This window comes from Solanum tuberosum, unplaced genomic scaffold, assembly GCF_000226075.1.
Source record: "Solanum tuberosum cultivar DM 1-3 516 R44 unplaced genomic scaffold, SolTub_3.0 scf00355, whole genome shotgun sequence".
Taxonomy (NCBI): Eukaryota; Viridiplantae; Streptophyta; class Magnoliopsida; order Solanales; family Solanaceae; genus Solanum; species Solanum tuberosum.
The window spans coordinates 339,760-354,007 of record NW_006239277.1 but is presented as its reverse complement, the minus strand read 5'-3'; the positions used below and the strand labels follow the sequence as shown (position 1 = coordinate 354,007).

At 38.8% G+C, this 14,248-nt stretch overlaps 2 protein-coding genes across 2 annotated transcripts in view; both read left to right on the top strand.

The window, feature by feature from the left end:
* Positions 1-4,907, top strand: part of LOC102581921 (uncharacterized) — a 6,532-nt gene extending 1,625 nt beyond the window's left edge. Inside the window, exons 2-4 of the mRNA XM_006361337.2 lie at positions 656-797; positions 888-3,277; positions 3,367-4,907. Coding sequence (XP_006361399.1) covers positions 735-797; positions 888-3,277; positions 3,367-4,543 — 3,630 coding nt within the window. The 5' untranslated portion in view covers positions 656-734 and the 3' untranslated portion in view covers positions 4,544-4,907. The remainder of the gene's footprint in view (positions 1-655; positions 798-887; positions 3,278-3,366) is intronic.
* A 5,120-nt stretch (positions 4,908-10,027) lies between these two features.
* On the top strand, positions 10,028-12,874 carry LOC107063413 (uncharacterized). The gene is made up of 5 exons (XM_015315267.1): positions 10,028-10,090; positions 10,189-10,357; positions 10,446-10,651; positions 10,714-11,640; positions 11,733-12,874. The coding sequence occupies exons 1-4, from the start codon at positions 10,028-10,030 to the stop codon at positions 11,638-11,640; spliced, it is 1,365 nt and encodes a 454-aa protein (XP_015170753.1). The 3' UTR covers positions 11,733-12,874.
* The last annotated feature ends 1,374 nt before the right edge of the window (positions 12,875-14,248 follow it).

Genomic DNA, 14,248 nt, shown 5'->3' with positions numbered 1-14,248 from the left:
CTATTCTTCCTTCAACATATATATATATATATATATATATATATATATCTGTTTGCTATGTAATTGTTCCATTTTTTTTTTCAGGTAAAGGTTTGTTTTTTATTGTAGAATTTTTGTGTTTTTGTGTTTTTACCTGAAATAGGATTTGATGAGTGATAAAATTGGTTTTGTTGTTATCTATGGAGGTTTTATCGATATGGGGTTTTATGGAAATTGATTAGTTTTTGGACTATTTGACTGTCTTTATATCGTGTTTGTTGATGGGTTTTGTGTAGAGCTGGAAAATCGCCTTAAGTTTTTATCAACCAACACATATATATGTTCAATCAATCAATCAACTATGCCTCAATCCAAAGCTAGTTGAATTTACTGGTAATGGTAGGATTTTTCCGTCTATTTTGAAGAATTCTGATGATTTGTGCTGATTTTCCAGTTATTTAGATCAAGTGGTATGAGATTCGGAACCAATTAGTTGTTAATAGTAAATTAGTTTGTTTGATTTGTTGTTTTTGGAGGGTTGTTACCCTTTGTATTGTATTGCATTGTTAGATATAATATTTGTTTTGATTCTTTTATGTTTTTTATTTTTGCGAGTAAGAATGTTCTGTTTCTCTTCTTTTGTGTTGTATTGATATTTTGAAATATCTGGTTGCAGGGTGCTACTAGAGGAGTGTGATTTAGTGTTTGAGTTGTGTTTTACTACTCGATTTGTACTTGATTGCTTTCGTCTCGAGATGAAAAAAAAAGCTTTAGCTTTAGCTGATTCTGGAGTTATGCCAGTTTCCGGGAACAAAGAGGTCTCAATCTGATTTCTTATTTGCTGCTGAAAATAGGTCTAACTGTTGCTTTGTTTTTTAATATTACTCTATTTTATCATGTATTTGCAGCCTGGAGTTCTTGCCCGGCAGTCTAATAACTCTTCGTGTCTTCTTCCTTATAAGAAGAGGTGGTACTCTTTGCTCTATCCTCGTGCACCTATCCATCCTGAACGTTCTTTTTCTAATGAAAATAAATCCAAGACCAAAGATTCTGGCTTGGGACAAAGATCAACCTTGAATTCTTGTGATAGTACAGGTAAATCTGATGCTACCAATAAGTATCTTCTAGAGGTAAAAGAAGAAAGGCCTTTGGGTGTGAAAGTTGACTCTCAGCCTACTATGCTACCATTTTTATCTGTTTCCACGGAAACGAATCCTTATACTAGTTCTGGTCCTTCAAGAAATGTTGACGATCTAGTGAAACCAGCATTGGCCGTAAAATTAGCTGGCCAGGAAGCTATAGGTACAACAAAAGTTTCTGTCAAGAAAAAAGTCACTGTCAAACAAGGGGAAAGCCACAGTAAACTTGAACTTCCTGCCCATTCAGGGCACGTTGAACTGTCATTAGGCCCAAAGAAACCTCATGTTTCTTCTTTGGTTGATCCAGATACTAAGGAGAGTTGTCTGATGAGTGGAACTGTAAATCCTTCAATGCTTTCTCTTTCCTTGAATAAACGGAAAGACATTTCCAAGGAAGGAAGTTGCAAGAATGGATTGAATAGCAAGGATACTGATGATACTGCACACACTGATAGATCTAACTGGGATCTGAATACTCCCATGGATTCATGGGAGGGTTCTGGTGATGTTGTTCCTGTTCATGATACAAGTCAAATCGATCTGTTAGGTAAGACATCTAGTTCACTAGACAGAAAGCCGCCTATTAGTTCTGCTTTTGTTATTGGTTCTGATGGTGATGGGAAGCAAGTTGTTGGAGCTAGTGAGCAGGAATTTAATTTTCCTATTTCATCAATACATCCTAGCCTACGACACAAGTCTGCAGATGTGCTTCGTCTTAGTCTTGGTAGTACTTTACGAGGGTTTGATTCCTCAGCACTGCAGTCATTGTATAAAGTAGACTCCAGCAGGGTTAGTCCAAACTCAAGTTTGCTGAAAAATTTAGCATTGGATAGAAACATGAATCCCCATACTTGTAAAACTGTTAAGTCAGAACCTGTTGTAGAAGCCTTAGTACAAACTAATGCTGGAACTGCGGTTCGTACAGCTGGAACATTCGAGGCTAATGTTGTAAAAACTGAGGTTGTGAGGAAGAATCTGCAGTCTATTGAGTTATCAACTAAGGGCCCTCCGGAATTACTTGAGCAAAAACCAATGAAATGTGAACCACTCCAGGAAATATCCATGACATCAGATGTGATTGCGCCCCAATCAGTTGGAAGGGTTTTGCAGCTTCAGGAGAGTTCTTCTTCTTCTTCTACACTGCCAATGCCTTTGACCCCTCAACAGGGATGCACTTCTAGATTGTCTACTTGTTCAGATTTGTCTGTGAGTGGTGGGGACTTGTCCACTCCATCTGAGTACTCTGTTCATACTAATGAACCTAATAGGAGTAAAAATGCTCTAGATCAGGCAAATGATGATATTGCTGCTCAAAATGCAGACTTTGACCTCAAAGAACTAAATGTATGCAGTGTTAAGGTGGAGGCATCTGTTTCCGGGAGCATGAATATTGAAGATCACACGGTATACAAAAAGACACAAGACACACACAATTTGGTTGCAAGTGGTGAGGGATTGGCAAATGATGGGGAAAAGATAAGTATATCAGCTTGTACAGAAGAAGAATGTTATGGTTCTGATTATGAATCTGATGGTCATCAGGCTTTTGCGGGACATGTTGACACTGAGAGTGTGGGGTGTGTCAGAGAGGATGATGAATATGAAGACGGCGAGGTCCGAGAACCAATGATGCAGTTGATTGTAGAAGACCCAATTGCTGAGGGGATGGATTCAGGAAAAAATAAAAATGATCATAAAGGCATTAATCTGGGAGGTCCATTATTAGATAAAGATGAAACAACCAGAGATGATGAGCAGAGGCCTGTTAGAGCTATTTACCAAGGATCAGTTGATCAATCAGGAATAGCAGATGTGCAGGAGGGATGTGAAAAGGATGTCTTATGTGTCAGACCATCTGCTGGGAGCAGAGGAGCTGTCAGGAATGTTTGTGAGGCTAATGATGAGTATATTGGAAGATCTGATATGTCAGCAACAGCCCTTTCATCTTTGCAAAATGCTGAAACACCTGTTAATACTACCTGTAGTAAAGATTTGTCAAATTTTGGAAGCAAGAGCCGGATCATCAGTTTACCCCGTGCATCCAATGTGACATCTTCTAGTGATTTCAGACCTGTAATGGGCAGGTCGTTGTCTTCAAGAAGTGGAAGAGAGAGGTATTCTTATGCGGAGGAGGAGAAATTCCATCTACGAAGGAATAGGTGATTTTTCTTTTTATTGCTCTGTTTGATTTGTAATTTTTTTATAATGCTGCTCAACTCTTGACTGTTTCTTACTGCGCTTTTTCCAGAGATGAAATCTATGGTCATGGTTCTAAATTTGTGCTAGATAGGTCTCCAGACCGTTCATTTGATAGCTCAAGGGGGAACTTCATGCGTGGAAGAGGGAGGGGCTCGGACCGATTTCACAAATCACGTAGAGATAGGGATTCTGGGCGTGATTTTGAAAGCTATGGAGGTGTAGCTGATTATCGCTTTAGACATAAACGTACAGCTGCTGTTGGGGAATATGAAAATGAACGTAATGCCTATGATAGTAGACTAGATGGTGCTGCCTTTGGTAGTAATAGGAGGAGGAAGCCATTAAATGATGAATTGCCTTCATTTCGACATCCACCTGCACGTCGACTGTCCCCCAATGGAAGAGAAGATGCTGCCGCAATGGGCATTCAAATGCTTCGTAGAGCTCCCAGGAATATCAGCCCAAGCAGATGCACTGGTGAAGATGGCTCTGAGTATGTTGGTCCTTGGCATAGTGAGAAGTTTGACAGAAACTTTCCAGCAGATATTAGTGATCCTGTTTATAGTCACCAGCAATCTATGTATGATAGACCTGATGCTCATTTCGTTCAGGGTAATACAAGGTTTACCGCGATACAGAGAAGAGATTTCCCTCGAACTCAGTCTAAATCTCCTGTTAGATCCTGTACTTGGTCGTCTCCTCGGAGGAGATTGACGGAAGGATTGAATGGTCATCAAGATTCATCTCAGCACAGGTCTCCGGTTATGTACAGGGAAGATAAAATGAGGTCTTCTCCACAAACTTCTTTTACTAATGAAGCAATAGCTCCTCAAAGGCGTGACTCACCATCTTATGCTGCTCGTCGTCTGAATGATATGAGGGATGTGGATGCTGTACAGGAGCACAGGCATTCCAGGTCTCTTTCTAACAGAAGAAGTCCACCTGATCAGGTATTTACTAGTACCAGTAGGAGAGTTGAGATTTTAGATCATCGGGAGAGGGCTGATGGTGATGCGTACTTAGATGTGCCGATACACACTGGTAGGTTTCCTGAGCTTCACAGTGGTGAAAGTACTGACAAAAGAAGGAAGTATGGCGAGAGGCAAGGAGAACATAGGCAAATAAGAAATGCTGAAGAGCAAGATGGTGGTAATTTTAGACAGAGTAAACAACTTTGGCATGAAGACGAATTTGATGTCTCCAGATTGAAGAAAAGAAGATTTTGACTTGATAGCTCACTGAACCTGTACTATTAGCAGTTGCCATGGGAAACACTGTTTTACAGAAGATGGGTAACAGTAACATGCTCTTGTATTATAGAAGAAGAGAGATTTCTGAAAGCATCTAGATGAATGATAATTGTAGAAGAGAAAGAACGCGACTCTAGACACAGTGGGGTATCTCCTTATTGAAAAACAGTTTTTGACTTAATAGATGATCTAACCTTGAATCTATGGGGAAGTACGCATTTATACATGTTTTTTGCTTCAATCTTGTTGCTAGTAGGCTGTTCAAGGAGCGCGCTTCTTACCATTGCTGCCTGTACTTTGTTGTTCCAGAAGGAGTAAAGAACTAGTTTAAGTTGCTCTACTATGCTTGGCATGAATACTGGTAGTTTATGTTGCTAATGTGGCATGTGGCTTTGTGTATTGCTTATAAGGCCTTAAAATGCAGCTTCTAGTCACCCTTAACATAACTTGGAATGGAGTAGAGAGACCATTGGAGAGTTGGGGAAGCTTAGAATTCGTCTCTTGAGTTCTCTACAACTTCAACATAAGACTGATGAACACTTAAATGGACTGCTAGCAATAACAACTTGACAACATTAATCGCGCGGGGTAATACGACAGGTTTATAAGTAGGATAGTGTGTATGCAGACAGTACCCTACCTTCCAAGGTAGAAAGACTTTGCGGTAGACAACTTTAGAATATGCATAATATAACGGTTCAAGAAAAAGGAATTAGTCATAGTAAAATACTACAAACATGACAAAACATTCTTAGGAATAGTAACTACAATAAAATAGGATAATAGTTTAGTACAAGATCCAATAAATCAAATAAAAGAAACTACAACAGTATTACTATCACTAGAGTATGACAAGATAAGATACACCATACTCAACAACTTACTAACATTTTAGTAGTCTCTTTCATAATTTTCGATCTAAGGTGATTCTAGTCGTCTCTTTCATAATTTTTGATCTAAGGTGGACAAACATATGAAAGTAGTTTGGTTAACTTGTATTCGTGCATAAAGACAAGGAAAGAAGTATGACATATTTTTAAATGTAAATTAATAATATCCTTTGATAGGATATATAGTATTAGTTAAATTAGATGATCAATTCTTACTAATTTATCTTTTATTTATATTAAGGCACATTAAGATAATTTATGAAAAATATGCTTAATAATATAGGGCATATGAATAAATATCATTAGAATAGATATAAAGTAATTATTGAACTCTTGGAAAAAGATATATGTTTTAATTTTTTTTTGTTTTAGCCCTTTAAGGATTTTCATTTTTATTCTTTCTAGTTGACTTGAACCTACTATCTTCTGAAGTAGACGCACCCTATGATAAAGGGTGTCATCTGACACTGCTTTGTTGGAGATTTTACAAATATTTTACTATTACTAGTCTCTCTGCTCCTTAAAAACAATACACAAAGCCAGCATGCACATTAGAAACTTAAACTACTACCATTCATGCCAAGGAAGTTATTTTCAAGCCAGCACAGTAGATCATCTTAAAACTAGTTCTTTTCTACCTCAAGAAAGACAAATTACAGGCAGCAATATTAAGAAGCGCGTTCCTTGGACAGCCTATTAGCAACAAGATTGAAGCAAAAACATGTATAAATGCATAGTTTCCCGTAGATTGAAGGTTTGATGAGCTATTTAGCCAAAAAGTGCTTTCAATTAGGAGATATTCTGTGTCTAAGTCGCGTTCTCTCTTCCACAATTATCATTCATCTAGATGGATTCAGAAATCTGCCTCAGTTCTATAATACAAGAGCATGTTGCTGTTACCCTTCTCTGTCTGCAAGGAACAGTGAGATATCAAGTCAAAATCTTCTTTTCTTCAATCTGGAGCCATCAAATTCTTCTTCATGCCAAAGTTGTTCATTCGGTCTAAGATTACCATCTTCTTGCTCTTCGACATTTCTCATTTACCTAGGTCCTCCTTGCCTCTTGCCATACTTCCTTCTTTCGTCACTACTTTCACCACTGTGAAGCTCAGGAAATCTACCAGTGTGTATTGGCCCATCAAAGTACACATCACCATCAGCCCTCTCCTGATGATCTAAAATCTCAACTCTCGGCCTATTAGTTCTAGTAAATACCTGATCAGGTGGACTTCCTCTGCTAGAAAGAGACGTCGTATGCCCATGCTCCTGTACAGCATCCACATTCCTCATATCATTCAGACGACGAGCAGTATAAGATGGAGAGTCATGCCTTTGAGGAGCTATTGCTTCTTCAGTAAAAGAAGTTCGTGAAGAAGACCTCATTCTATCTTCCCAGTACATAACAGGAAACCTGTGCTGAGATAAATCTTGATGACCATTCAATCCTTCCGTCAATCTCCTCAGAGGAAGGGACCAAGTACGGGATCTAACAGGAGATTTCGACCAGATTCGAGGGAAACCACTTCTCTGCATCGCAGTAAACTTTGTTTTACCCTGAAAGAAATGACGATCAGGTCCATCGTGCATAGACTGTTGGTGACTATATACAGGATTACTAGTATCATCTGGAAAGTCTCTATTAAACTTCTCACTATGCCGAAGACCAGCACACACAGAGCCATCTTCACCAGTGCATCTGCTTGGGCTGATATTCCTGGGAGCGCTATGAAGCATTTGAATGCCCATCATGGCAGCATCTTCTCTTCCATTGGGGGACAGTCGACGTGCAGGTGGATTCCGAAATGAATGCATGGCGTCATTTAATGGATTTCTCCTCCTATTACTAGCAAAGGCACCACCATCTAGTCTACTATCATAGTCGTTACGTTCATTTGCAGATTCCCAAACAGCAGCTGTACGATTATGTCTAAAGTGATAATCAGCTATACCTCCATAGCTTTCAAAATCACACCCAGAATACCAATCTCTACGTAATCTGTGAAACCGGCCCAGCCCCTCCCTCTTCCATGCATGAAGTTCCCCCTTGAGCTACCAAATGAACGGTCCTGAAACCTATCTCGCACAAATTTAGGACCATAACCATAGATTCTCGCGGAAACAGATGCCTCCACTTTATCACTGGATACATTTAGTTCTTTGAGGTCAAAGTTTGCATTTTTAGTAGCAATATCAGAGTACTCAGATGGAGTAGACAAGTCCCCACCACTCACAGACAAATCTGAAGTGCATCCCTGTTGAGGGGCCAAAGGCATTGGTTCACATTTCATTGGTTTTTGCTCAAATAATTCCTTAGTCGACAACTCAATAGACTGCAGATTCTGCCTCACAACCTCAGTTTTTACATCATTAGCCTCAAATGTTCCAGCTGGATGAACCGTTCCAGCATTAGCTTGTACCAAGGTTTCCACAACAAGTTATGACTCAACAGTTTCACAAGTAGGGGAATTCATGTTTCTATCCAATGCCCTATTTTTCAGCAAACTTGAATTTGGACCAAAACTGTTGGAGTCTACTTTAGCCAATGAGTTATACCCTCGTAAAGTATTACCAAGACTAAGACAAAGCACATCCCCAGACTTGTGTCGTAGGGCAGGATGTATTGATGAGATGGGAAAATTAAATTCCTACTCACTAGCTCCAACAACTTTTCTTCCCTTTTTGGGCAGTAGCTTCCTCCGCGACAGAAACTTTTGTCGTACCTATAGCTTCCTGGCCATATAATGATTGTTTCACTGGATCGCCAACATTTCTTGAAGGACCGAAACTAGTATTATGATGGATAGGCGCATTGGTCTTGCATCATTTTCATTAGACAAAGAGCATTCAGGATGGATAGGTGCACGGAGATAGAACATTGAGGACAACCTCTTCTTAATAGGAAGAAAACACGAAGACTTACTAGACTGCCGTGCAAGAACTCCAGCAACAGTTTTACAAGTAGGGGAATTCATGTTCCTATTCAATGCCAGACTTTTCAGCAAACTCGAATTTGGACCAACACTGTTGGAGTCTACTTTAGCCAATGACTTCAGTAATGAGGAGTCAAACCCTTGTAAAGTACTACCAAGACTATGACGAAGCACATTTGCAGACTTGTGTTGTAGGGAAGGATGTGTTGATGAGATGGGAAAATTAAATTTCTGCTAAATAGCTCCAACAACTTGCTTTCCTTTATCACCATTAGAACCAATAACAGAAGCAGAACTAATAGGTGGCTTGCTGCCTAGTGAACTAGATGTCTTACGTAACAGATCAATTTGACTTGCATCTTCAACAGGAACAACATCTTTTGTCTTGGATTCATTTCCATTTGAAAAAGACCGTTCAGGATGGATAGGTGCATGAGGATAGATCATAGAGTACCACCTCTTCTTAATAGGAAGAACAGGCAAAGAGTTACTAGACTGCTGGGCAACAACTCCAGGCTGCAAATATGTTGTGAACCGAGTGGGATATGTAAGGGCCTATGGACTAGAATTGGTGGAGACTAATTTAGTTGGGATTATTGGGCCGAGTAAAATGTTGGAGTGTTATTTGGGATCCCGGCCCAATTAGCATTTGGTTAAAAGGGCAAATGAGTTGGAAAGAAGGGTTTATGCATATTGTGAAACAAATTGTCAGATCCTCTCTTCTCTTTCTAGAGTCTAATGTTCTCATCCCCATTCTTATCTCTATCGTTAGTTACTTGTTATTTCAGTATTTTGCATTGTAATTCAATAGTTGAACTGTTGCCGTTGTAATTTGGCTATTAGTAATTATATAATACTTTAGTATTTCAGTTGAGAATTCAGGTTCACTACAAAATACATGATGAAATAGAGTAATATTAAAAAACAAAGCAAGTATTACACAGTTAGATCAATTTTCAATAGCAAATAAGAAATCAGATTGAGACCTCTTCGTTCCCGGAAACTAGCATGATTCCAGAATCAGCTAAAGCTAAACCTTTTCTTTTCGTCTCGAGACAATATCAATCAAGTCGTAGAACACAACTGAAACCAGATATGCCAAAATATCAGTACAATACAAAAGAAGAGAAACAGAACATTCATACTGATTTCACTCTCAGCTGCTCAATTTAAAAGAAACGAAATTAGCCTCCCTTACTTTACTCGACTTCGACCCTCTACAACTAGTTTGTTTTATTGGACTTCTCAGCTGCTCAATTTAAAAGAGACAGCAGGTTAAAAGAAATAATGTTGCAGTTGTGAAGGTACTGGTGCAATGGTCTAATCTTCCTCTGGAAGATGCAACTTGGGAGGACTACCAGTTCCTTAAGGCAAAGTTTCCAGGGTTTGATTGTTGATCCTTGAGGTCAAGGATGAATTCATGGGAGCTGGAATGTTATGATCTGAGAAGTCCAATAAAACAAACTAGTTGTAGAGGGTCGAAGTCGAGTAAGGTAAGGGAGGCTAATTTCGTTTCTTTTAAATTGAGCAGCTGAGATTGAAATCAGTATGAATTTCTGTTTCTCTTCTTTTGTATTGTACTGATATTTTGGCATATCTGGTTTCAGTTGTGTTCTACGACTTGATTGATATTGTATCGAGATGAAAAAAAAAACTTTAGCTTTAGCTGATTCTGGAATCATGCCAGTTTCCGTGACGGAAGAGGTCTCAATCTGATTTCTTATTTGTTGTTGAAAATTGGTCTAACTGTGTAATACTTGCTTTGTTTTTTAATATTACTCTATTTCATCATGTGTTTGCAGCCTGGAGTTCTTTCCGGGCAGTCTAGTAACTCTTCATCTTTTCTTCCTTTTAAGAAGAGGTTGTATCTTCATGCACCTATCCATCCTGAATGCTCTTGTTCTTATGAAAATGAATCCAAGACCAAAGATGTTGTTCCTGTTGAAGATGCAAGTCAAATTGATCTGTTACGTAAGACATCTAGCTAGTTCACTAGACAGCAAGCCACCTATTAGTTCTGCTTCTGTTATTGGTTCTAACGGTGAAAAAGGAATGTAAGTTGTTGGAGCTAGTGAGCAGGAATTTAATTTTCCCATCTCATCAATACATCCTGCCCTACGACACAAGTCCATGGATGTGCTTTGTCTTAGTCTTGGTAGTACTTTTCGAGGGTTTGACTCCTCAGTACTGCAGCCATTGGCTAAAGTAGACACCAACAGTGTTAGTCCAGGTGGAACATTTGAGGCTAATATTGTAAAAACTGAGGTTGTGAGGCAGAATCTGCAGTCTATTGAGTTGTCAACTGAAGAGCCAATCCAAGAAGTTAGCCTGGAAATATCCATGACATCAGATGTGATTGCTCACCATTCAGTTGGAAGGATTTTGCCGGTTCAGGAGAGTTCTTCTTCTTCTTCTACACTGCCAATGCCTTTGGCCCCTCAAAAAAGGGATGCACTTTTAGATTGTCTGTGAGTGGTGGGGAAGCTGATATTGCTGCTAACGATGCTCTAGATCAGGCAAATGCTGATACTGCTGCTAAAAATGCTAACGTTGACCTCAAAGAACTAAATGTATCCAGTGATAAAGGGGAGGCATCTTTTTCCGTGAGCATGAATATTGAAGATCACACGGTATACAAAAAGACACAAAACATACATAATTTGGTTGCAAGTGGTGAGGGGTCAGCAAATGATGGGGAAAAGATACGTATATCAGCTGGTACAGAAGAAGAATGTTATGCTTCTGCTTATGAATCTGATGGTTATCAGGCTTTTGCAGGACATGTAGACACTGAGAGTGTGGGGTGTGTCAGAGAGGATGACATATACGACGACGGTAAGATCCGAGAACCAATGATGCAGTCAATTGCACAAGACCCAATGGCTGAGGGGATGAATTCAGGAAAAAATAATGAATCTTCAAGTAAAAATGTTCATTCTTCTCTTTGCTTCACTAATGAAGAAAAAAGTTACAGTATGCCACTTCATACCGAGTCTTATGATGACTTTGTGAAAGCCTGTGATGAGAAAGCTGAAAAACTTCATCAGAAAGACAGTAATCTGCGAAGTCCATTATTAGATAAAGAGGAAACAACCGGCGGTGATGAGCAGAGGCCTATTGGCGCTATTTATAATGTGACATCTTCTAGTCATTTCAGTTTACCACGTGCATCCGATGTTACATTTCAGTTTACCATGTGGAAGAGAGAGGTATTCTTACATGGAGGAGGAGAAATTCTATCTACAAAGGAATAGGTGATTTTTCTTTTATTTATTGTTGTTTGGTCTGTAATTTGTTTTTATAATGCTGCTCAACTCTTGACTTTTTATTACTGTGCTTTTTCCAGATATGAAATCTATGGTTATGGTCCTAAATTTGTGCGAGATAGGTTTCAGGACCGTTCATTTGGTATCTCAAGGGGGAACTTCATGAATCATGCGTGGAAGAGGGAGGGGGTGGGTCCAGTTTCACAGATTACATAGAGATTGGTATTCTGGGTGTGATTTCGAAAGCTATGGAGGTCTAGCTTATTATCGCTTCAGACATAAACGTAATGACCATGAAAGTAGACTAGATGGTGCTGCCTTTGCTAGTAATAGGAGTAGGATTCCATTAAATGATGACTCGCCTTCATTTAGTTATCCACCTGCACGTCGACTGTCCCCCAATGGAAGAGATGCTGCTGCCATGATGGGCATTCAAATGAATATCAGCCCAAGCAGATGCACTGGTGAAGATGGCTCTGAGTACGTTGGTCTTCAGCATAGTGAGAAGTTTAATAGATTCTTTCCAGCTGTTTATAGTCATCAGCAATCTATGTACGACGATGGACCTGATCGTCATTTCGTTCAGGGTAATACAAAGTTTACCGAAATCAAGAGAAGCTGTTTCCCTCAAATGCAGTCTAAATCTCCTATTAGATCCCGTACTTGATCCTCTCATCGGAGGAGATTGATGGAAGGATTCAATGGTCATCAAGATTCATCTCAGCACAGGTCTCCAGTTATGTACAGGGAAGATAGAATGAGGTCTGAAGAAGCAATATCCCCTCAAAGGCGTGACTCTCCATCTTATATATAGTGCTCGTCGTCTGAATGATAATAGGGATGTGAATGCTGTACAGGAGCACGGGCATCCGAGGTCTCTTTCTAGCAGAGGAAGTCCACCTGATCAGGTATTTACTAGAACCACTAGGAGAGTTGAGATTTAGATCATTAGGAGAGGGCTGATGGTAGATGTCCTGAACTTCACAGTGGTGAAAGTACTGACGAATGAAGGAAGTATGGCAAGGGGAGAGGAGAACCTATGCAAATGAGAAACGTCGATGAGAAAGAAGGTGGTAATTTTAGACAGAATGAACAACTTTGGCATGAAGAAGAATTTGATGTCTCCAGATTGAAGAAAAGAAGATTTTGACTTGATAGCTCACTGAACCTGTAATATTAGCAGTTTCCATGGGAAACAGTACTGTTTTATAGACTTATGTGTGGCTTAGATAAGATGAAATTAAGAACTTACAAGTAATATTTGTATATAATATGTTTTGAAACATAACACCTTGTATTATTGCATCAACGAATTACGTAGTTTAAACATATCTTTAGCATCCTGTATGATCAAATCTCTCAATAGATTTCCTTTAACAATAAGATCGAAAATCTAGCTAAATTACCAGCTATTATGTTCAAACACCTAGGAATATATATAAATTTGACATGATTGAACATGCTTGAAAGCTTTTAAATGTCTTCATACATCACTTTATCTCTCATGAAGTAGTCACTCATTTCTGAATCATATCAACAACATTTTTAGCATTAGATAAAATCTTCACTAACTTCCGTCCCTTGCTGATAGCATATTTAAGAGCTTTCCTACTAGCAATCGCTTCAACAGTCATGACTTATTCAGGAAAAGAGTTAGCATTTAAAAACAAGTCCAATAGGACATTGCTTTCACACAAGTTGAGACTGAAGACATTTAAATAACATATGTTCTATATCTTTAGGTCCAAGACCACAAATTCTACAAGTATTATCCACATTGTTTAGTCTTTTTGCTAAATTACTATGGATGAGAAAAGAGCTAAGCACAGATTTTCTTAAAAACATATTTAAGATTATTTTTAACTCCCAACTTCCATAGGAAGTCCCAAAAACGTTTAGGAAAAGAGTGACAACTCGCTTGAGCTTCCGAATTTTTCACTGTCCCAAAAACTTCATATATAGTTTCATGTTATTGTATGGTGTCATATTAATCTATCATTAGAACCTGTAATAGAAACTGGGATGGACAACACAACATCGACTTCTTTAGCTTTAAAAATCGAATGTAGCTCCTGTATTTTTTATGTGTGCATATTCTCATCAATTAAATCGGAAATCACAAAATCTAAATTTGATATCCAAGGATCTATCCAAACACTAATATTTTTCCATAAGAAATCCTCCACCTTAATCCTTTAGTCAAAAGATCTGTTCCTCACAAAATTCCCTTCCATATCCATGATCTAGAAGATGATGTTGAATCTTTAAGAAAGGTTGAGTTTGGACATCAGAGTATATATATATTTTGATGGTATCAAGCAGTAAACGTGAATTAGTTGTTAAAAATAGGGGTATGAAAGTAAAGGGTAGCCGTTTGTAAACAGTTTTTCTTTTTGGGTACAAGTGTTCTCCCCCCCCCCCCCCCCCTTCTCCCCCCCCCCTCCCCCCCTCCCTAAAAAAAGGAACAATTAAATAGCACACACTTTACACTGCTTTTCTTATCGATTGCTATGTTTTTTTCATTGTTTTCTCTTTCTTTCACTTGGGTTTGATGCACTTGAGCCAAAGATCTTTCGTAGATATATTAGGTTGGATC

Coding starts and splice junctions, on each gene's coding strand:
- LOC107063413 (XM_015315267.1), top strand. CDS start 10,028: ATGAAAAAAAAAACTTTAGCTTTAGCTGATTCTGGAATCATGCCAGTT. Junction 10,091..10,188: donor CAGTTTCCGTGACGGAAGAG/GTCTCAATCTGA, acceptor ATGTGTTTGCAG/CCTGGAGTTCTTTCCGGGCA. Junction 10,358..10,445: donor AAGTCAAATTGATCTGTTAC/GTAAGACATCTA, acceptor AAGGAATGTAAG/TTGTTGGAGCTAGTGAGCAG.